We start from the raw sequence: 24,953 nt of genomic DNA, 5'->3' as shown, positions 1-24,953 counted from the left end.
TCTGGTCTAAAGTAGTGCACTATGTAGGGAATAGGGTGCCATTTGGGATGTAAACAGTGTAGCCTTCACTGGCCAGTAGCAGGGTGTTTATAAAGACCGGGCCAGTAGCAGGGTGTGTATAAAGACCAGGCCAGTAGCAGGGTGTGTATAAAGACCGGGCCAGTAGCAGGGTGTGTATAAAGACCGGGCCAGTAGCAGGGTGTGTATAAAGACCGGGCCAGTAGCAGGGTGTGTATAAAGACCGGGCCAGTAGCAGGGTGTGTATAAAGACCGGGCCAGTAGCAGGGTGTGTATAAAGACCGGGCCAGTAGCAGGGTGTGTATAAAGACCGGGCCAGTAGCAGGGTGTGTATAAAGACCGGGCCAGTAGCAGGGTGTGTATAAAGACCGGGCCAGTAGCAGGGTGTGTATAAAGACCAGGCCAGTAGCAGGGTGTGTATAAAGACCGGGCCAGTAGCAGGGTGTGTATAAAGACCGGGCCAGTAGCAGGGTGTGTATAAAGACCGGGCCAGTAGCAGGGTGTGTATAAAGACCGGGCCAGTAGCAGGGTGTGTATAAAGACCGGGCCAGTAGCAGGGTGTGTATAAAGACCGGGCCAGTAGCAGGGTGTGTATAAAGACCGGGCCAGTAGCAGGGTGTGTATAAAGACCGGGCCAGTAGCAGGGTGTGTATAAAGACCGGGCCAGTAGCAGGGTGTGTATAAAGACCGGGCCAGTAGCAGGGTGTGTATAAAGACCGGGCCAGTAGCAGGGTGTGTATAAAGACCGGGCCAGTAGCAGGGTGTGTATAAAGACCGGGCCAGTAGCAGGGTGTGTATAAAGACCGGGCCAGTAGCAGGGTGTGTATAAAGACCGGGCCAGTAGCAGGGTGTGTATAAAGACCGGGCCAGTAGCAGGGTGTGTATAAAGACCGGGCCAGTAGCAGGGTGTGTATAAAGACCGGGCCAGTAGCAGGGTGTGTATAAAGACCGGGCCAGTAGCAGGGTGTGTATAAAGACCGGGCCAGTAGCAGGGTGTGTATAAAGACCGGGCCAGTAGCAGGGTGTGTATAAAGACCGGGCCAGTAGCAGGGTGTGTATAAAGACCGGGCCAGTAGCAGGGTGTGTATAAAGACCAGGCCAGTAGCAGGGTGTGTATAAAGACCGGGCCAGTAGCAGGGTGTGTATAAAGACCGGGCCAGTAGCAGGGTGTGTATAAAGACCGGGCCAGTAGCAGGGTGTGTATAAAGACCGGGCCAGTAGCAGGGTGTGTATAAAGACCGGGCCAGTAGCAGGGTGTGTATAAAGACCGGGCCAGTAGCAGGGTGTGTATAAAGACCAGGCCAGTAGCAGGGTGTGTATAAAGACCGGGCCAGTAGCAGGGTGTGTATAAAGACCGGGCCAGTAGCAGGGTGTGTATAAAGACCGGGCCAGTAGCAGGGTGTGTACAGTCGTGGTCAAAAGTTTTGAGAATGACACAAGTATTGTTCTTCACAAAGTTTGCTTCTTCAGTGTTTGTAGATATTTTTCTCAGATGTTACTATGGTATATTGAAGTATAATTACAATCATTCCATAAGTGTCAAAGGCTTTTATTGACAATGACATTAAGTTTATGCAAAGAGTCAATATTTGCAGTGTTGACCCTTCTTTTTCAAGACCTCTGCAATCTGCCCTGGCTTGCTGGTCAATTAACTTCTGGGCCACATCCTGACTGATGGCAGCCCATTCTTGCATAATCAATGCTTGGAGTTTGTCAGAATTTGTGGGTTTTTGTTTGTCCACCCGCCTCTTGAGGATTGACCACAAGTTCTCAATGGGATTAAGGTCTGGGGAGTTTCCTGGCCATGGACCCAAAATGTCGATGTTTTGTTCCCAGAGCCACTTAGCTATCACTTTTGCCTTATGGCAAGCTGCTCCGTCATGCTGGAAAATGCATTGTTAGTCACCAAACTGTTCTTGGATGGTTGGGAGAAGTTGCTCTCGGAGGATGTGTTGGTACCAAAATTGTGAGTGAGCCCACTCCCTTGGCTGAGAAGCAACCCCACACATGAATGGTCTCAGGATGCTTTACTGTTGGCATGACACAGGACTGATGGTCGCGCTCACCTGGTCTTCTCTGGAGAAGCTGTTTTCCGGATACCCCCTCCTTTTAAAGCTTCCTGTCTGTTATTCTAACTCAATCAGCACAACCAGCCTTGTCCTCGTCAACACACTCACCTGTGTTAACGAGAGAATCACTGACATGATGGCAGCTGGTCCTTTTGTGGCAGGGCTGAAATGCAGTGGAAATGTTTTTTGGGGATTAAGTTCATTTTCATGGCAAAGAGGGACTTTGCAATTAATTTCAATTCATCTGATCACTCTTCATGACATTCTGGAGTATATGCAAATTGCCATCATCAAAACTGAGGCAGCAGACTTTGGGAAAATTAGTATTTGTGTCATTCTCAAAACTTTTGACCACGACTGTATACGGGCCGGGCCAGTAGCGGGGTGTGTCCTCATTTAGCAACTGTGCTTAACTGTCTTACCAAATTCTGGTGTACGTGGAGATTCTAGGATTTGCGCGTGCCACAAATGATTGGGATTTATCAAACTGTCGCACACAACATATACACGTTTTCACTGATATTATATTTGAGTGGTCATGAAACGAGCGGTACAACCCTGCCTGGAAAACACCCTCCATTCACCTTTTTATGATAACAAAAAACGCCCTCGTTTGCTGTTTAGATTTGGAGATGATGATTTGTTCCTAAAAGAAAGACCGATGGCAAATTCTATCACATTTCTGTAGAGCCGTGGGCAGAATGTTGCACTGACCAAACAAAAAAACACATGCTGCCTACCGAGGGCCGAACACTGGCTGCACATTCTGCAAGAGCGATTGTCCTTTCGAACAATTTAAAAGTTTAATGCTGTAGCCCACACTTCTATGCAAAATACAAACTGTTGTTGAGTAACACGATTGTTTCTATATCCTGCCTTGCCACTTGTTATGAGATTAAATAGGCTGTTATATCATGCTCCTAATCCTATCCAACAGCAATACTGTAGGTTACTCATACTGGCTAGCGGTTTAGTCTTTATTGTGATCACACACCTTTTGATAAATGAGCCCCCTGGTCACCCATAGTACAGTCGTATGAAAACGTTTGGGCACCCCTGACAATCTCCATGATTTCCATTTATAAATAATTGGGTGTTTTGGATCAGCAATTTCATTTTGATCTATCAAATTACTGATGGACACAGTAATATTTCAGTAGTGAAATTAGGTTTATTGGATTAACAGAAAATGTGCAATATGCATCAAAACGAAATTAGACAGGTGCATAAATCTGGGCAGAAAAACACATCAATATTTAATAGAGCCTCCTTTTGCTAAAATAACAGCCTCTAGACGCTTCCTGTAGCCTCTGATGAGTGTCTGGATTAAGGTATTTTGGACCATTCCTCCTTACAAAACATCTTCAGTTAGGTTTGATGGTTGCCGGGCATGGACAGCCCGCTTCAAATCATCCCACAGATTCTCAATGATATTCAGGTCTGGGGACTGGGATGGCCGTTCCAGAACATTGTACTTGTTCCTCTGCATAAATGCCCGGGTAGATTTTGAGCAGTGTTTTGGATCGTTGTCTTGTTGAAATATCCAGCCCCGGCATAACTTCAACTTTGTGACTGATTCTTCAACATTATTCCCAAGAATCTGCTGATATTGAGTGGAATCCATGCGACCCTCAACTTTAACAAGATTCCCAGTACCGGCACTGGCCACACAGCCCCACAGCATGATGGAACCCCCACCAAATTTTATTGTGGGTAGCAAGTGTTTTTCTTGGAACACTGTGTTCTTTTGCCGCCATGCATAACGCCCCATGTTATGACCAAATAACTCAATCTTTGTTTCATCAGTCCACAGCACCTTATTCCAAAATAAAGCTGGCTTGTCCAAATGTGCGTTTGCATACCTCAAGCGAATCTGTTTGTGGCGTGTTTAGCAGAAAAGGCTTCTTCCGCATCACTTTCCTGTACAGCTTCTCCTTGTGCAAAGTGCGCTGAATTGTTGAACGATGCACAGTGACACCATCTGCAGCAAGATGATGTTGTAGGTCTTTGGAGGTGGTCTGTGGGCTGTTTTTGACCGTTCTCACCATCCTTCGCCTTTGCCCCTCCGATGTTTTACTTGGCCTGCCACTTCTGGCCTTAACAAGAACTGTGCCTGTGGTCTTCCATTTCCTCACTATGTTCCTCACAGTGGACACTGACAGCTTACATCTCTGCGATAGCTTTTTGTAGCCTTCCCCTAAACCATAATGTTGAACAATCTTTGTTTTCAGGTCATTTGAGAGTTGTTTTGAGGCCCCCATGTTGCCACTCTTCAGAGGAGAGTCAAAGAGAACAACAACTTGCAATTGGCCACCTTAAGTACCTTTTCTCATGATTGGATGCACTTGTCTATGAAGTTCAAAGCTTAATGAGCTCACCAAACCAATCGTGTGTTCCAATTAATCAGTGCTAAGTAGTTACAGGTATTCAAATCAACAGAATGACCAGGGTGCCCAAATTTTTTGCATAGCCTATTATTCACATCTGATTTAATTTCATACAACTTAATATTGCCACGCTAAAAAATCTTTGTCTGGACAATACCCCAGTACTCAGCATTTATTAGAAAATGAATGTCATGCCACTGTGATCATTTTCTGTCACGACAGAGTCAATTTATTATGCAGCCTCAGAGGGGGGGCCCCCAAACTTTTTCATACGACTGTATCTGTTTGACAGTGTGGTGTTTCGTTACACATGTCTCATGCAGTGTTAATGCATCTGTCCTCTAGTCTGGTAGGCCTACTGGTGAGATGAGAGGCCTTTTTTAAATAATGCACTACCATCTAGTCTGGTTAGTGGAGGATCATGTGTCAGATGGGACTGCTCATTGTCATTGCCTCCGTCTTGTTGCTGACTGAAAACGAGTTGTGCGGAGGAGTTCATGCTGACTGAAAACGAGTTGTGAGGAGGAGTTCAGGCTGACTGAAAACGAGTTGTGTGGAGGAGTTCATGCTGACTGAAAACGAGTTGTGTGAAGGAGTTCATGCTGACTGAAAACGAGTTGTGTGAAGGAGTTCATGCTGACTGAAAACGAGTTGTGTGAAGGAGTTCATGCTGACTGAAAACGAGTTGTGTGAAGGAGTTCATGCTGACTGAAAACGAGTTGTGTGAAGGTGTTCATGCTGACTGAAAACGAGTTGTGTGAAGGAGTTCATGCTGACTGAAAACGAGTTGTGTGAAGGTGTTCATGCTGACTGAAAACGAGTTGTGCGGAGGAGTTCATGCTGACTGAAAATGAGTTGTGTGAAGGAGTTCATGCTGACTGAAAACGAGTTGTGTGAAGGTGTTCATGCTGACTGAAAACGAGTTGTGTGGAGGAGTTCATGCTGTCTGAAAACGAGTTGTGTGAAGGTGTTCATGCTGTCTGAAAACGAGTTGTGTGTGAAGGAGTTCATGCTGACTGAAAACGAGTTGTGTGAAGGTGTTCATGCTGACTGAAAACGAGTTGTGTGAAGGTGTTCATGCTGACTGAAAACGAGTTGTGTGGAGGAGTTCATGCTGTCTGAAAACGAGTTGTGTGAAGGTGTTCATGCTGTCTGAAAACGAGTTGTGTGAAGGAGTTCATGCTGACTGAAAACGAGTTGTGTGAAGGTGTTCATGCTGACTGAAAACGAGTTGTGCGGAGGAGTTCATGACTTGTACGTTCACTGCCATTTTAAAGTTACTCGTAACAGTCGGCTTGTGCAGCGCGTGTCATCACAGGAAGTTGGCGGTTGATATACTTCCTGTTCTTGTGTGTCAGCATAGAAAAGCAGAAACACACTTCCTTTCCTCTGGGGAAAGCCACACACACTGTGTGTCAGTCTTCACCTACCAACTGCTACATGTAAGCAGGCATTACGCCCAGTGACCAGGCTATCAGTCAGACACTGCCCAGTGACCAGGCTATCAGCCAGACACTGCCCTGTGACCAGGCTATCAGCCAGATACTGCCCAGTGACCAGGCTATCAGCCAGATACTGCCCAGTGACCAGGCTATCAGCCAGATACTGCCCAGTGACCAGGCTATCAGCCAGACACTGCCCAGTGACCAGGCTATCAGTCAGATACTGCCCAGTGACCAGGCTATCAGCCAGACACTGCCCTGTGACCAGGCTATCAGCCAGACACTGCCCAGTGACCAGGCTATCAGTCAGATACTGCCCAGTGACCAGGCTATCAGCCAGACACTGCCCAGTGACCAGGCTATCAGCCAGACACTGCCCAGTGACCAGGCTATCAGCCAGATACTGCCCAGTGACCAGGCTATCAGCCAGACACTGCCCAGTGACCAGGCTATCAGCCAGACACTGCCCAGTGACCAGGCTATCAGCCAGATACTGCCCAGTGACCAGGCTATCAGTCAGACACTGCCCAGTGACCAGGCTATCAGCCAGACACTGCCCAGTGACCAGGCTATCAGCCAGACACTGCCCAGTGACCAGGCTATCAGTCAGACACTGCCCAGTGACCAGGCTATCAGCCAGACACTGCCCAGTGACCAGGCTATCAGCCAGACACTGCCCAGTGACCAGGCTATCAGCCAGATACTGCCCAGTGACCAGGCTATCAGCCAGATACTGCCCAGTGACCAGGATATCAGCCAGACACTGCCCAGTGACCAGGCTATCAGTCAGATACTGCCCGGTGACCAGGCTATCAGCCAGACACTGCCCAGTTTTTTTTGTATCGTTTTTTATTTTACCAGGTAATTTGTCTTGAGAACACATTCTCATTACAGCCACGACCCTAGGGAATAGTTACAGGGGAGAGGAGGGGATGATTAGGTGGCCATGATGGAAGATGGTCAGATTGGGAATTTAGCAGGGGTTAAAAAAAATAACCTGTCAGACACCACTCAGTGACTAGACTATCTCCGTCACACACCAGCCAGTGACTAGACTATCTCCGTCACACACCAGCCAGTGACTAGACTATCTCCGTCACACACCAGCCAGTGACCGCCTCAAACAGAGAACAGGCAGACACAGACAGGTCCTCCTTCAGTGAGGCTACATGGAGACTGAGGTAGGAATAGATGGTGTTGGTAACGCTCTGCGTCAAGTTTGTTTCCTTTGTTTATTAGTTGTGTGATCTGTCATCATGGGTGACGTGGTCAACGCGCTGATGGAGCTCTTCATTTTGCTGCTACTCTTGCTGCTGTATTTAGTGGTGCTGTAGCAGCGTTCTTCAGCAGATAGCCTGAACAGGAACAACGTTGCTCGGTCTACATTGTAAGTGGAGCATAAACGTGTGTTCTACTTTAGTTTAATGTGAACTTTTTTTTTTACATTTTGGAGAAAGGAAGGAAAGTGTGGATGTTTCTGTTTCTTAGACGGAATCAGTGTCTGTGTGGTTAGTTACTTAGGACCATGGACCGGCCAACTGTGTGGTGTGTGTGTGTGTGTGTGTGTGTGTGTGTGTGTGTGTGTGTGTGTGTCTGTGTGGTTAGTTACTTAGGACCATGGACTGGCCAACTGTGTGTGTGTGTGTGTGTGTGTGTGTGTGTGTGTCTGTGTGGGTAGTTACTTAGGACCATGGACTGGCCAACTGTGTGTGTGTGTGTGTGTGTGTGTGTGTGTCTGTGTGGTTAGTTACTTAGGACCATGGACTGGCCAACTGTGTGTGTGTGTGTGTGTGTGTGTGTGGTTAGTTACTTAGGACCATGGACCGGCCAACTGTGTGTGTGTGTGTGTGTGTGTGTGTGTGTGTGTGTGTGTGTGTGTGTGTGTGTCTGTGTGGTTAGTTACTTAGGACCATGGACTGGCCAACTGTGTGTGTGTGTGTGTGTGTCTGTGTGGTTAGTTACTTAGGACCATGGACTGGCCAACTGTGTGTGTGTGTGTGTGTGTGTGTGTGTGTGTGTGTGTGTGTGTGTCTGTGTGGTTAGTTACTTAGGACCATGGACTGGCCAACTGTGTGTGTGTGTGTGTGTGTGTGTGTGTGTGTGTGTGTGTGTGTGTCTGTGTGGTTAGTTACTTAGGACCATGGACTGGCCAACTGTGTGTGTGTGTGTGTGTGTGTCTGTGTGGTTAGTTACTTAGGACCATGGACTGGCCAACTGTGTGTGTGTGTGTGTGTGTGTGTGTCTGTGTGGTTAGTTACTTAGGACCATGGACTGGCCAACTGTGTGTGTGTGTGTGTGTGTGTGTGTGTGTCTGTGTGGTTAGTTACTTAGGACCATGGACTGGCCAACTGTGTGTGTGTGTGTGTGTGTGTATACAACAGCAGCTTTTTACAGTAAATGTTGACGTTCACAGCGTCATATAAAACCACATAGCTAATGTCGTGTTTTGGATTAGTGTTTATTTTTAGCTGTTAAATGCTAATGGTTAATATTTTCGGAACATGCTGTATTGGGTAACATAGGCTTTGTAGGCTTAGCCTATGCGGATTTGTTGGTTTAGCTTATAGGTCGACTTTATGTTATTAATATGTAATGGATACTTTGTTGCTGTGAATGAATTAATACGATACCCCCCCCCTGCAGCCGGGTATCGTGTCTCCCTTCAAGCGTGTGTTTCTGAAGGGAGAGAAGGGTCGGGATAAGAAGGCTCAGGAGAAGGCTACAGAACGCCGTGCCCTCCACACCTTCTCCCTCCCCGACCACCGCATCGACCCTGACATCCTGCTCAATGACTACGTAGAGAAGGAAGTCAAGGTGAGAGGTCAGAGGTCAAGGCCCTTGACTGACTAGTGTTGGTGACAGCTACGCGTCCCAGGTTTGTCTATGTTTAACCTGTGTTTCCAATGGTTACCGGTGTGTTCTGTAGTACTTGGGCCAGCTGACGTCCGTACCGGGATACCTGAACCCCTCCAGTCGAACGGAGGTCTTACAGCTCATCGACAATGCCAGGGTAAGCTGTTTCGCCGCATCTCAAATGGCTCCCTGTATAGTGCACTAAAGAATTTTAAAAGTCAAGATTTTACTCAGAGGTAAAATAAAAAAGTGTCATCTTTTATTTTTTGTCATTTTTAATAAAGCCTCTGATATTTTGCTTTGCCATGACTTTACAAAGAAAATACTACATTTTAGACTTAGAATTATTATAAACGTCATGGTCACGAGTCATGGGATGTATTGTGTTGCCATGGGAACAACATGGGTGAAACTGTCACGTAATTTTTCTGGTTACCTAGAAGTCCCACCAGTTGGCGGGTCAGCTGACTTCGGAGCAGGATGCGGTGGTCAGTCTGTCGGCCTATAACGTGAAGCTGGTGTGGCGGGACGGAGAGGATATCATCCTGCGTGTTCCCATCCACGATATCGCTGCCGTGTCTTACATACGAGACGACTCACTACACCTGGTGGTGCTCAAGACAGGTAAATACCTCACTACACCTGGTGGTGCTCAAGACAGGTAAATACCTCACTACACCTGGTGGTGCTCAAGACGGGTAAATACCTCACCGCACCTGGTGGTGCTCAAGACGGGTAAATACCTCACCGCACCTGGTGGTGCTCAAGACTGGTAAATACCTCACCACACCTGGTGGTGCTCAAGACGGGTAAATACCTCACCGCACCTGGTGGTGCTCAAGACTGGTAAATACCTCACCACACCTGGTGGTGCTCAAGACGGGTAAATACCTCACCGCACCTGGTGGTGCTCAAGACGGGTAAATACCTCACCACACCTGGTGGTGCTCAAGACGGGTAAATACCTCACTACACCTGGTGGTGCTCAAGACGGGTAAATACCTCACTACACCTGGTGGTGCTCAAGACGGGTAAATACCTCACTACACCTGGTGGTGCTCAAGACAGGTAAATACCTCACTACACCTGGTGGTGCTCAAGACAGGTAAATACCTCACTACACCTGGTGGTGCTCAAGACAGGTAAATACCTCACTACACCTGGTGGTGCTCAAGACAGGTAAATACCTCACTGCACCTGGTGGTGCTCAAGACGGGTAAATACCTCACCGCACCTGGTGGTGCTCAAGACAGGTAAATACCTCACCGCACCTGGTGGTGCTCAAGACGGGTAAATACCTCACCGCACCTGGTGGTGCTCAAGACGGGTAAATACCTCACCGCACCTGGTGGTGCTCAAGACGGGTAAATACCTCACCGCACCTGGTGGTGCTCAAGACGGGTAAATACCTCACCGCACCTGGTGGTGCTCAAGACGGGTAAATACCTCACCGCACCTGGTGGTGCTCAAGACGGGTAAATACCTCACCGCACTTGGTGGTGCTCAAGACGGGTAAATACCTCACCACACCTGGTGGTGCTCAAGACGGGTAAATACCTCACTACACCTGGTGGTGCTCAAGACGGTTAAATACCTCACTACACCTGGTGGTGCTCAAGACGGGTAAATACCTCACTACACCTGGTGGTGCTCAAGACGGGTAAATACCTCACTACACCTGGTGGTGCTCAAGACGGGTAAATACCTCACTACACCTGGTGGTGCTCAAGACGGGTAAATACCTCACTACACCTGGTGGTGCTCAAGACGGGTAAATACCTCACTACACCTGGTGGTGCTCAAGACGGGTAAATACCTCACTACACCTGGTGGTGCTCAAGACGGGTAAATACCTCACTACACCTGGTGGTGCTCAAGACGGGTAAATACCTCACTACACCTGGTGGTGCTCAAGACGGGTAAATACCTCACTACACCTGGTGGTGCTCAAGACGGGTAAATACCTCACTACACCTGGTGGTGCTCAAGACGGGTAAATACCTCACTACACCTGGTGGTGCTCAAGACGGGTAAATACCTCACTACACCTGGTGGTGCTCAAGACGGGTAAATACCTCACTACACCTGGTGGTGCTCAAGACGGGTAAATACCTCACTACACCTGGTGGTGCTCAAGACGGGTAAATACCTCACTACACCTGGTGGTGCTCAAGACGGGTAAATACCTCACTACACCTGGTGGTGCTCAAGCGGGTAAATACCTCACTACATTTTACATTTACATTTTAGTCATTTAGCAGACGCTCTTATCCAGAGCGACTTACAGTTAGTGAATACATTTTTTTTTTTTATACTGGCCCCCCGTGGGAATCAAACCCACAACCCTGGCGTTGCAAACACCATGCTCTATCAACTGAGCTACATCCCTGCCGGCCATTCCCTCCCCTACCCTGGACGACGCTGGGCCAATTGTGCGCCGCCCATGAGTCTCCCGGTCGCGGCCGGCTGCGACAGAGCCTGGATTCGAACCAGGATCTCTAGTGGCACAGTTTGCACTGCGATGCAGTGCCTTAGACCACTGCGCCACTCAGGGTAAATACCTCACTAGACCTGGTGGTGCTCAAGACGGGTAAATACCTCACTACACCTGGTGGTGCTCAAGACGGGTAAATACCTCACTACACCTGGTGGTGCTCAAGACGGGTAAATACCTCACTACACCTGGTGGTGCTCAAGACGGGTAAATACCTCACTACACCTGGTGGTGCTCAAGACGGGTAAATACCTCACTACACCTGGTGGTGCTCAAGACAGGTAAATACCTCACTACACCTGGTGGTGCTCAAGACAGGTACCTAACCACCTACACTACCGTTCAACAGTTTGGGGTCACTTAGAAATGTCCTTGTTTTCCATGAAAACATACATGAGGAAATATAGCAGACCGATCCAGCTCAGAGAGGCCCAGGTCAGCAGTAGTTTTAATGTAGAATGGAAAATGTAATGTTTTTATGCAACAAATGTTAGTGCATCGAATCGTATCGAACCAAATCGCATCAATTCGTTCCTCTAATCAAACCGAATCGTTTCAAGCTAAAAACGAATGGTTCCTGTATCGTATCAGAACCCGTGTATCTAGATACGATTCGAGTCATCTTGAAAGGGAAATATGCACGTCCCAAATTATTATGAGTGTAATGTTGATGGTGTGCTCTCTCTCTCTCTCTCTGTGTTGTTCTCCAGCCCAGGAGGCAGGTGTGTCCCCGTGCCCCAGTACCTGTCCTGACCTGTCTGAGAGTGGAGCTGTACTGGTAGAGGTCTGCTGTCTGCTAGTACTGGCTGTGGATAACAAGGTAACTAACACTCCTACTGGCTGTGGATAACAAGGTAACTAACACTCCCTACTGGCTGTAGACAACAAGGTAACTAACACTCCCTACTGGCTGTAGACAACAAGGTAACTAACACTCCCTACTGGCTGTAGACAACAAGGTAACTAACACTCCTACTGGCTGTAGACAACAAGGTAACTAACACTCCTACTGGCTGTAGACAACAAGGTAACTAACACTCCTACTGGCTGTAGACAACACTCCCTACTGGCTGTAGACAACAAGGTAACTAACACTCCCTACTGGCTGTAGACAACAAGGTAACTAACACTCCTACTGGCTGTAGACAACAAGGTAACTAACACTTACTGGCTGTAGACAACAAGGTAACTAACACTCCCTACTGGCTGTAGACAACAAGGTAACTAACACTCCCTACTGGCTGTAGACAACAAGGTAACTAACACTCCTACTGGCTGTAGACAACAAGGTAACTAACACTCCTGCTGGCTGTAGACAACAAGGTAACTAACACTCCCTACTGACTGTAGACAACAAGGTAACTAACACTCCCTACTGACTGTAGACAACAAGGTAACTAACACTCCTACTGACTGTAGACAACAAGGTAACTAACACTCCTACTGGCTGTAGACAACAAGGTAACTAACACTCCCTACTGGCTGTAGACAACAAGGTAACTAACACTCCCTACTGGCTGTAGACAACAAGGTAACTAACACTCCCTACTGGCTGTAGACAACAAGGTAACTAACACTCCTACTGGCTGTAGACAACAAGGTAACTAACACTCCTACTGGCTGTAGACAACAAGGTAACTAACACTTACTGGCTGTAGACAACAAGGTAACTAACACTCCCTACTGGCTGTAGACAACAAGGTAACTAACACTTACTGGCTGTAGACAACAAGGTAACTAACACTCCTACTGGCTGTAGACAACAAGGTAACTAACACTTACTGGCTGTAGACAACAAGGTAACTAACACTCCCTACTGACTGTAGACAACAAGGTAACTAACACTCCCTACTGACTGTAGACAACAAGGTAACTAACACTCCCTACTGGCTGTAGACAACAAGGTAACTAACACTCCCTACTGGCTGTAGACAACAAGGTAACTAACACTCCTACTGGCTGTAGACAACAAGGTAACTAACACTCCCTACTGGCTGTAGACAACAAGGTAACTAACACTCCTACTGGCTGTAGACAACAAGGTAACTAACACTCCTACTGGCTGTAGACAACAAGGTAACTAACACTCCCTACTGACTGTAGACAACAAGGTAACTAACACTCCCTACTGGCTGTAGACAACAAGGTAACTAACACTCCCTACTGGCTGTAGACAACAAGGTAACTAAAACTCCTACTGGCTGTAGACAACAAGGTAACTAACACTCCCTACTGGCTGTAGACAACAAGGTAACTAACACTCCTACTGGCTGTAGACAACAAGGTAACTAACACTCCCTACTGGCTGTAGACAACAAGGTAACTAACACTCCCTACTGGCTGTAGACAACAAGGTAACTAACACTCCCTACTGGCTGTAGACAACAAGGTAACTAACACTCCTACTGACTGTAGACAACAAGGTAACTAACACTCCTACTGACTGTAGACAACAAGGTAACTAACACTCCTACTGACTGTAGACAACAAGGTAACTAACACTCCCTACTGACTGTAGATAACAAGGTAACTAACACTCCCTACTGGCTGTAGACAACAAGGTAACTAACACTCCTACTGACTGTAGACAACAAGGTAACTAACACTCCTACTGACTGTAGACAACAAGGTAACTAACACTCCTACTGACTGTAGACAACAAGGTAACTAACACTCCCTACTGGCTGTAGACAACAAGGTAACTAACACTCCTACTGACTGTAGACAACAAGGTAACTAACACTCCTACTGACTGTAGACAACAAGGTAACTAACACTCCCTACTGGCTGTAGACAACAAGGTAACTAACACTCCTACTGACTGTAGACAACAAGGTAACTAACACTCCTACTGGCTGTAGACAACAAGGTAACTAACACTCCTACTGGCTGTAGACAACAAGGTAACTAACACTCCCTACTGGCTGTAGACAACAAGGTAACTAACACTCCTACTGGCTGTAGACAACAAGGTAACTAACACTTACTGGCTGTAGACAACAAGGTAACTAACACTCCCTACTGGCTGTGGATAACAAGGTAACTAACACTCCTACTGGCTGTAGACAACAAGGTAACTAACACTCCCTACTGACTGTAGACAACACTCACTACCTTGTCAGACTGTTAGCTAACATCAGCGAATGTTCATGACTAACGCAAAACAAATGGAATATGTTATTTGAACTTCTTCCTCTGTTTCCTGTGGTCTGCAGGCGGCAGCAGAGGAGTTGTGTCTCCTGCTCTCCCAGGTGTTCCAGATCGTTTACACTGAGTCCACTATAGACTTCCTGGACAGGGCCATCTTTGACGGAGCCACCACCCCCACCAGGCACCTCTCTCTCTACAGTGGTGAGGACGTCAATCAGTTAACCAATCAATCAATTATCAATCAATCAGTTAACCAATCAATCAATTATCAATCAATCAGTTAACCAATCAATCAATTATCAATCAATCAGTTAACCAATCAATCAATTATCAATCAATCAGTTAACCAATCAATCAATTATCAATCAATCAGTTAACCAATCAATCAATAATCAATCAGTTAACCAATCAATCAATTATCAATCCCACACAGACACTGACACCTCTCTCTGCCAGTGGAGGCTGCTGAGTGGGGAACGGCTCATAATAATGGCTGGAACGGAGCAAATGGAATGGCATCAAAGACCTGGAAACCATGTGTTTGATGTATTTGATACCATTCCACTGATTCCGCTCCAGTCGTTACCACGAGCCCGTCCTCCCCAATTAAGGTGGCACCAGCCTCCTGTGCTCTCTACAGTGATGAGGCTCTGCCCAGCTCAAAATGTTTTCACTTTTTCATACTAAGAGCAGCAATAAATACAAGAAATAAAAGCAGTTGAATATGTTGAACAAAAAATGTTAATTTATTTATTATTAATATGAATCCATTTATGTTTTCTAATTGTGAAGACGACTCTTCAAGTAAGGTGGACCTTAAGGAAGCCTTCGAAGCAGAGGCCAGCACCTTGTAAGTAGCTGGAATTATGTCTGTGTTATGCATTTACAGTGCATTCGGAAAGTATTCAGACCCCTTTACTTTTTCCACATTTTGTTACGTTACAGCCTTATTCTAAACTTGATTCAATTGTTTTTTCCCCCCATCATCAATCTACACACAATACCCCATAATGACAAAACAGAAACATGTTTTCAGAATTGTTTCTCACAAAAAAAATAACATCACATTTTACATAAGTATTCAGACCCTTTACTCAGTACTTTGTTGAAGCACCTTTGGCAGCGATTACAGCCTCGAGTCTTCTTGGGTATGACGCTGCAAGCTTGGCACACCTGTTTTTTATTTTTAATACATTTGCAAACATTTCTAAAAACCTTGTTTTGCTTTGTCATTATGGGTTATTGTGTGTAGATTGATGATGGGGGGAAAAAACTATTTAATCAATTTTAGAATAAGGCTGTAACGTAACAAAATGTGGGAAAAGTCAAGGGGTCTGAATACTTACCGAATGCACTGTAGGTGCGATACGTGCTGCTTTGTTCAGGACCAACTGCTATTTACCTATGTTCCTCTTTGCTGCACATGACCACACATCTGGGCAGTTGTCCAGGTGGGACAAAACTAGGGCCTGTAGGACCTGTCTGGTCGACTGGGACAACAAGAAGGCAGAGCAATGCCCCATCATGGACAGACCTCTTCCCATTTTAGCATCCATATGTTTTGACCATGACAGCTTTCTGAGGTTCTGTAGGGTTCTATTGATGTGGTTCTGTTTGTCCTATAGTTCTTTCCAGGGTTCGCTGGAGGCAGGGGGTGACTCTCCGTCCCCTTCCTCCACCCCAGCCTCCCCTCAGACCAAGACGGCCAGCGAAGGAGAGCTGAGCACCACCGCCACAGAGCTGCTACAAGACTACATGACCACGGTAGGGTGGGTGCATGCATGTAACTATGAGGTTGGGGCTTTGGCTTAAAAGAGCATGCAACATATTTTATAGAGCACCGTCTCATTTTATTTAACCAGGAGAAGACCCTTGAGGTTAGAAACCTCTTTTTGGAGGGGGACCTGTCAAAGAGGTCAGCAGGAAGTAGCCAGTGTGTACACATTACGCAAGAACACGATGCATTAAAAACATTTACAATCACAATGCTCAACTACATTCTCTTCTATCAGAGCTTTACTGCTATATCCTACAGGTTGTGACATTTCACCTCCATGTTTTCACTCATTTCTCTCTGTGTCTCTCTCTCTCTCTCTCTCTCTCTCTCTCTCTCTCTCTCGCTCTCTCTCTCTCTCTCTCTGTGTCTCTCTCTGTGTCTCTCTCTGTGTCTCTGTGTCTCTCGCTCTGTCTCTCTCTCCTCCTCTATTAGCTGCGTACCAAGTTGTCGTCTCAGGAGATCCAGCAGTTTGCTACTCTTCTTCACGAATACCGTAACGGAGCGTCCGTCCATGAGTTCTGTATCAACCTCCGTCAGCTCTACGGGGACAGCAGGAAGTTCCTCCTACTGGGTGAGAACTACTTCCTGTCTGGGGTCACAGGGTGAAAGGTCAAACATGGGGCTGTGTTTAGAGGTCAAGCCGAGCAGCAGGAAATGGAGTGAAAACGAACGGGAGGTTTTTACCTGAGCTTGACCAATGAGAATGCTTATTTTGTGTTTCCCAATCCCTATTTTTGCTACGTTGTGCCTTATTGATCAGGACCCTGCTGTTTCAGCTTGACTGTGAAATGAGTCTCCGCTATTTCAGTTCACACAAGCATATGCTGTCAGGGTTCTACAGGGCGACCATTTTACTCGCACATGCGCCTAAATATTTGGTGTGTGACTTGGAATATTTATTTGGGCGCACCAGTGAGCCTAGAAAAATTAAGGATTCTAGCTTTATAACTTCATATTTTTCATTGTGCTCCTAAATTTCGTTGTGTGCGCCTACATTTTTCAACTTTAAAAATAGGTCAGCGTAGAGCCCTGGCTCTGTGATTCAGACTGTCTGTGCATTGTCCTTTTTCCCCGTCCGATCCCATGTCCATCCAGGTCTGAGGCCGTTCATCCCAGAGAAGGACAGCCAACACTTTGAGAACTTCCTGGAGACCATCGGCGTTAAGGACGGCCGTGGCATCATCACCGACAGCTTCGGACGCTACCGCCGCACCGCCAGCTCCGCCTCCGACTCAACCACCAATGGGAACGGGGCGGCGGGAGGGGACGGAGGCGGGTCTGACGAAGGGTTGGCGCCCTCCGAAGGAGACGAGTGGGACCGCATGATCTCTGATATCAGTAATGATATAGAGGCTCTGGGCGTTAGTATGGACCAAGAGGGGGTCACACCCTAGTCCCTAACTCGTCCCCCCTAGTCCCTAACTCGTCCCCCCTAGTCCCTAACTCGTCCCCCCTAGTCCCTAACTCGTCCCCCCTAGTCCCTAACTCGTCCCCCCTAGTCCCTAACTCGTCCCCCCTAGTCCCTAACTCGTCCCCCCTAGTCCCTAACTCGTCCCCCCTAGTCCCTAACTCGTCCCCCCTAGTCCCTAACTCGTCCCCCCTAGTCCCTAACTCGTCCCCCCTAGTCCCTAACTCGTCCTGAACCTACATAGAGGACGATCCATCCAGCCCAGATCCAACCCCCTGATGATGACATGCTGTGCATCATGGCCAATCAGCTTTCAGTGTGAGCCAGCGGGCCAATCAACTCTCAGTATGAGCCAGTGGACCGATTCGCTCTCTGTGAGCCATTTGTTGTTTTCCTCGTCCATTCAAATAACTTTATTGATCCGTTCATAGTGGTTTTTAGTAACTGACTGAATGGCAGCCTTTTCAGTCTCTGGGGTTTGTATCGTTATTGGCAGTATCTGCCATCAGTGACCAGGATGAAGCTGAGTCACCCTCCTGAGGGCAGCCGTCATGAATACCCAAAATGCTCTGTCTGGTGTCTCGTTTCACAATGGGTGCGTTCCACATTGCAGCCGACCTTTAAAGGCGAGTCGAGACTGACTGATCTACAAATCACCTTGGATCATTAATAATTAACGACTCAATATTATTGTGTAGGTCAGTCAGTCACATGTGCACTATCTAGGAAATAGGGTGCCATTTGAGACGCAGACAGAATCACCAAAAGATGTGCCTGGACATGGAATATTGAATATTATACAATGACTTAGGTTAACGTATGTAGTTAGCCTGTATTTCTAACTAATATGTATTCTTTAAGGTCATTTAACCTTCTACAGTCTCAGCCCCTGTCTAAGACGGGGGGGCGATGTGGGGTTCTACTAAGCTGACATATGAAATTGTTTTCAGAAGGTCATACCAAGGACATTTTAGCTATTTGATTTTGAATTTTAAGACCCCTTGAAGTATAAAAAATATATATTTAAATGATTTGATGAAACGGTGAATTTGGCCTTACTTCCATTAGCCCCATACAAAAGCATTGAATAACAGATAGTAATAAAACGATCTAAAGGAAGTTTGTTCTGAAGTGTCTGTTCTATATCTGAGAGATATAAGAAAGATTTTTTTGTTTTTGTATTATTTGTTTATGTATTTGACCCCTTATTTTCGGCACTAAACTATCTCCATATATACTTCCATGCGTTTTTCGCAACTGGTACCGGGTTCGATGCTTGTGGGGGTCGTAGAGCAAAACCGAGAACACCATCGTGAGAGTCATCTTTTAGCATAATAGTTTGCAGGCCAAACCGTTCGGACGCTACAGACGTTTTTCGCGAGAAGACTTGATTTTCAGGATGTCTCATGGTCTGACAAACACCACTCCAGCTATCACCTTTCACCGCAGATGTGGAAGTGTGACATCGGCAGATGCGGTGGATTGTGGTTCAATGGAAGAAAAACGGATATCTCTAGTTTAAACTGATGGATTTTGATGGGGAGGGGGGGGGTAACTTAATCCAACAAGTATTTTCTCCTCTGCATATTTACTGCTTTCGTTTGTGTGCGTTCCAAATGCACCCTATTCCTTATATAGTGCACTACTTTTTACCAGAGCCCTATGGGCCCCTCGTCAAAAGTAGTGCACTAAATAGGGAATAGAGTGCTCTTTGGGGTTCGGAATTTGTGTTTTGTATACTTATTATTTTGTTGTGGTTTTATGTTTTACACTTAGCCTTAGCCTTAGCATTTAGCCTTAGCATTTTGCCTAGCATGTGGCTTTAGCCTTAGCCTAGCATTTAGCCTAGCATTTAGCCTTAGCCTAACATTCTATTAACGTTTACCTTTGTCTTATCTCAATCAACGAGAGCTGTTGATAAAATGTGACTTTGTATTGTAAAACTGAACACTCCCATTCAGAATATCTGGATGGAGAACATATCTGACAAAGCCAGTTTCTGGCTGATTTAACAATTCCATGCCCAATTTTTTTTTTTAAACATTTTTTAGTCATTTAGCAGACGCTCTTATCCAGAGCGACTTACAATCTCTTCTCATAGCGCAGACAGACCAAACCAACCGTACCTTCAGCCATGCATACTAGATCACCTGCTGGGCGTTGACAAAGGTTTACGATTCAACATGTAGAATCGTCCGGAGAAAGAACTGTCAATCATGTATAATCGTCTGGAAAATTAAATGGCGGCCGTCGATCATTGAGATGCGTTTCCTCTCTGACCTCCTTCCCCTTTCACCAGTCATTGGTGTCTTCAGATACATTCTGCCTCCCAAATGGCACCCTATGGGCCCTGGTCAAAAAATAGTGCACTAAATACAGAATAAGGTGTAATTTTTTGGACACAGCCATAAAGTAGCTACTGCTGCCCAGTCTCTGTCCCCTTGTGATGATGTCATTCTGACTTGTACTGTACAGCTCTTGCGTTATTAAATAACAACATATACTTTTAACATACAGGAGTTGGCTTTTCTATTTGGCTATTACTAATGTGATTCTTTCTCCTCTACACTTTGGCAATATTGAGGTTCTAACCAACACTGGCATTGAGTTGCCTGTCCACTAGCTCCCTGATGGTGGTATCGTGCACAGTGAAGGCAGCGTGATACAGTGTAGTACAGGGGTATTTAAATCTTTACCCTACGCCTACGAGATCCGGACTACTGATGTTTTTCCTGTTCCACCTGATGATAAATAATTGTACCCACCTGGTTTCCCAGGTCTTAAGTCAGTCCCTGATTTTTAAAGGGAAGGAATCAAATCAAATAAAAAGCTATTGACCTGGCTTGGGGGGGGGGGGGGGGTCCAGATTATAATTTTATGCCAGTAGTGTTTAGCTGACTGATTTCAGAATATGTAGGATTAGAAGCACAGGAGACTGGGATGGTGACACCTTGAAGATCTTGGACTAGTTTGGAGTATTTATTAACATAAACAAGACAAATGAAAGACAAAACAGTGCAGTTAAAAAAACATTTGGAAACCCAAGAGTATATAAAAAATTACCACCCCCCCTTTACAAAAAAGAACGATACAAAACATTAAGAACACATAGCTCTTTCATGACAGACTGACCAGGTGAAAGCTATGATCCCTTATTGATGTCACTTGTTAAATCCACTTCAATCAGTGTAGATGAAGGGGAGGATTTTTAAGCCTTGAGACAACTGAGACATGGATTGTGTATGTGTGCCATTCAGAGGGTGAATGGGCAAGACAAAATATATAAGTGCCTTTGAACGGGGTATGGTAGTAGGTGCCAGGCGCACCGGTTTGTGTCAAGAACTGCAACACTGCTGGGTTTTTCACACTCAACAGTTTCCCGTGTGTATCAAGAATGGTCCACCACCCAAAGGACATTCAGACAATGTTTTTTTTGTTTTTTTTTATTTGGGGGTAGATCAGCTTTAATATTGCAGATAGATTGTGGCTTCTATCAATGCCATTGATTATCTGCATCATTTCCAATCCCCCATATATTTTTTTGTACACTGAACAAAAATATAAACACATGTAATGTGTTGGTCCCATGTTTTATGAGCTGAAATAAAAGATCCCTGAAATGTTCCATACACACAAAAAGCTTATTTCTATCAAATGTTGTGCACAAATTTGTTTACATCCCTGTTAGTGAGCATTTCTCCTTCGCCAAGATATTCCATCCACCTGACAGGTGTGGCATATCAAGAAGCTGATTAAACAGTGTGATCATTACACAGGTGCACCTTGTGCTGGGGACAATAAAAGGCCACACTAAAATGTGCAGTTTTGTCACACAACACAATGCCACAGATGTCTCAAGTTTTGAGGGTGCGTGCAATTGACATGCTGACTGCAGGAATGTCCACCAGAGCTGTTGCCAGAGAATTGAATGTTCATTTCTCTACCATAATTTGTCTTACGTCCAACCGGCCTCACAACCGCAGACCAGGTGTATGGCGTTGTGTGGGAGAGCGGTTTACTGATGTCAATGTTGTGAACAAAGTGCCCCATGGTGGCGGTGGGGTTATGGTATGGGCAGGCATAAGCTACGGATAACGAACACAATTGCATTTTATCTATGGCAATTTGATTGCACAAAAATACAGTGACGAGATCCTGAGGCCCATTTTCTTTTTTTTTTTAGGTATCTGTGACCAACAGATGCATATCTGTATTCCCAGTCATGAAATCCATAGATTAGGGCCGAATGAATGTATTTCACTTGACTGATTTCCTCATATGAACTCTAACTCAGTAAAATCAATGAAATTGTTGCATGTTGCGTTTTATTTTTGTTCAGTATATTTTAGTTCAGTATACATATGGGCAGTACCAAAACAAGTGATTTAAATTATTCGGTCTCTTCATAGAAAAATCTTCAGAGCTGGGATGGTTGTATCCATATATATATATATATACACATACATACAGTGAGGGGAAAAAAGTATTTGATCCCCTGCTGATTTTGTCCGTTTGCTCACTGACAAAGAAATGATCAGTCTATAATTTTAATGGTAGGTTTATTTGAACAGTGAGAGACAGAATAACAACAACAAAAATCCAGAAAAACACATGTCAAAAATGTTATAAATTGATTTGCATTTTAATGAGGGAAATAAGTATTTGACCCCCTCTCAATCAGAAAGATTTCTGGCTCCCAGGTGTCTTTTATACAGGTAACGAGCTGAGATTAGGAGCACACTCTTAAAGGGAGTGCTCCTAATCTCAGTTTGTTACCTGTATAAAAGACACCTGTCCACAGAAGCAATCAATCAATTTGATTCCAAACTCTCCACCATGGCCAAGACCAAAGAGCTCTCCAAGGATGTCAGGGACAAGATTGTAGACCTACACAAGGCTGGAATGGGCTACAAGACCATCGCCAAGCAGTTTGGTGAGAAGGTGACAACAGTTGGTGCGATTATTCGCAAATGGAAGAAACACAAAAGAACTGTCAATCTCCCTCGGACTGGGGCTCTATGCAAGATCTCACCTCGTGGAGTTGCAATGATCATGAGAACGGTGAGGAATCAGCCCAGAACTACACGGGAGGATCTTGTCAATGATCTCAAGGCAGCTGGGACCAAAGTCACCAAGAAAACAATTGGTAACACTACGCCGTGAAGGACTGAAATACTGCAGCGCACGCAAGGTCCCCCTGCTCAGGAAAGCACATATACAGGCCCGTCTGAAGTTTGCCAATGAACATCTGAATGATTCAGAGGAGAACTGGGTGAAAGTGTTGTGGTCAGATGAGACCAAAATCGAGCTCTTTGGCATCAACTCAACTCGCCGTGTTTGGAGGAGGAGGAATGCTGCCTATGACCCCAAGTTACATGCGTTTTTCTGGATTGTTTTGTTGTTATTCTGTCTCTCACTGTTCAAATAAACCTACCATTAAAATTATAGACTGATCATGTCTTTGTCAGTGGGCAAACGTACAAAATCAGCAGGGGCTCAAATACTTTTTTCCCTCACTGTATGTATATATATACAATTATTCAATTGGTTGCAATAATGTTGTTTTGTGTATCAGTTCATAAACCATGTGCCGTGGAATCAACACATCGAAGGTCTCTTCCCAACTATTTTATCAGTTCATAAACTATGAAATGACACATGGAATCATGTAGTAACCAAAAACGTGTTAATCAAATCAAAATATATTTTATATTTGAGATTCTTCAAAGTAGCCACCCTTTGCCTTGATGACAGCTTTGCACACTCTTGGCATTCTCTCAACCAGCTTTATGAGGTAATCACCTGGAATGCAGGTGTGCCTTGGCAGTAGTGAATTTCTGTGTGACAACCCCACCAGTCCTATTTATGATGTAATTTACAAAGATTATACCGTTTTTGTTTTTTACTCTAAAATATATATATTTGAGTTTAACCATAATATTTGTTGTAATATTTGTTCTGTCTTTTCTGGTGGATTAAACTGAAATTGCAACCAGCTTTCTATGTCTTGTTTTGAAAAAATAGTGATATTTTGTAGATTTATTTTTGAGAGGTTGTAATCTGAATAAAGGGAAAAAGGCCATTCTTGAACATGGGGTGAGACATTCTTAATAATCTGCTAGAGAACCAGTTTGAATTTAAATATAGTAGTTTTTGTTTCACTGAAGCCTTTAGTGATAGATCTAAGGCTTTAAAATTTAATTCTGCCCTCCAAATTCATATTCATTATGTAAATAAGCCTGTTTTAAATAGGCTCCAAGGCTCCATTTTCTCCAGGGCTCCAGGGCTTGGTCATGATATACTGTACTTTCTTAAAAATACCTCATGTTGAATGTTGTTGTGATGCATGTGTGATGGATATACAGTACACATGTTTGTGTGTGAGTGCACATAATTTTAACCATATCTGGTTGACTACCATTTTAAAAAATGCTGGGAAACTGCATCCTATTCCCTATATACATTTGAGTCATTTAGCAGACGCTCTTATCCAGAGTGACTTACAGGAACAATTAGGGTTAAGTGCCTTGCTTTAAGGGCACATCGACAGATTTTTCCCCTAGTCAGCTCGGGGATTAGAACCAGCGACCTTTCGGTTACTGGCACAACGCTCTTACCCACTAAGCTCCCTTATATTTATATATTTATTAGGTCTGAAGTAGTGCACTATGTAAGGAATAGGGTGCCATTTGGGACTCTTCCAGGAAAACTTTGGCTCTGCTCCAATTCTTAATGTAAAAGGTCAGACCAATTAAAAGTAATTGCCTACAAAATGGTAACTGGGTACTCTACCACAGTGCATAGATAGCTAGAAATAGTTGTTTGGTACTCGTTAAGGTAAAAATGTGAAATTGGAATTGATTCAGTAAGTTAGTAACAAGCCGACATGGCTCCTCAGAATTGAACTTGTTTCCTTCAAAATTACCAGGTGAAAGCTATGACCCCTTATTGATGTCACTTGTTAAATCCACTTCAATCAGTGTAGATGAAGGGGAGGAGACAGGTTAAAGAAGGATTTTTAAGAATTGAGACAATTGAGACATGGATTATGTATGTGTGCCATTCAGAGGGTGAATGGGCAAGACAAAATATTGAAGTGCCTTTGAATGGGGTATGGTAGTAGGTGCCAGGCACACCGGTTTGAGTGTGTCAAGAACTGCAACGCTGCTGGATTTTTGACGCTGAACAGTTTCCTGTGTGTATCAAAAACGGTCCACCACCCAAAGGACATCCAGCCAACTTAACAAAACTGTGGGAAGCACTGGAGTCGACATGGGCCAGCATCCCTGTGGAACGCTTTCGACACCTTGTAGAGTCCATGCCCCGACCAAATGAGGCTGTTCTGATGGCAAAAG

General features: G+C 45.2%; 1 protein-coding gene across 1 annotated transcript in view; it reads left to right on the top strand.

Annotated features, from left to right (window-relative positions):
• The window catches only part of LOC311108201 (cerebral cavernous malformations protein 2 homolog), a 31,833-nt gene extending 11,725 nt beyond the window's left edge, over nt 1-20,108 (top strand). Inside the window, exons 2-10 of the mRNA XM_084150822.1 lie at nt 8,560-8,730; nt 8,843-8,926; nt 9,210-9,393; nt 11,974-12,083; nt 14,479-14,614; nt 15,206-15,263; nt 16,039-16,177; nt 16,623-16,761; nt 17,286-20,108. Coding sequence (XP_084006948.1) covers nt 8,560-8,730; nt 8,843-8,926; nt 9,210-9,393; nt 11,974-12,083; nt 14,479-14,614; nt 15,206-15,263; nt 16,039-16,177; nt 16,623-16,761; nt 17,286-17,584 — 1,320 coding nt within the window. The 3' untranslated portion in view covers nt 17,585-20,108. The remainder of the gene's footprint in view (nt 1-8,559; nt 8,731-8,842; nt 8,927-9,209; nt 9,394-11,973; nt 12,084-14,478; nt 14,615-15,205; nt 15,264-16,038; nt 16,178-16,622; nt 16,762-17,285) is intronic.
• The last annotated feature ends 4,845 nt before the right edge of the window (nt 20,109-24,953 follow it).

Source organism: Coregonus lavaretus, assembly GCF_964263955.1.
Source record: "Coregonus lavaretus genome assembly, chromosome: 33".
NCBI lineage: Eukaryota > Metazoa > Chordata > Actinopteri > Salmoniformes > Salmonidae > Coregonus > Coregonus lavaretus.
This window is presented reverse-complemented; position numbering and strand designations above follow the sequence as displayed.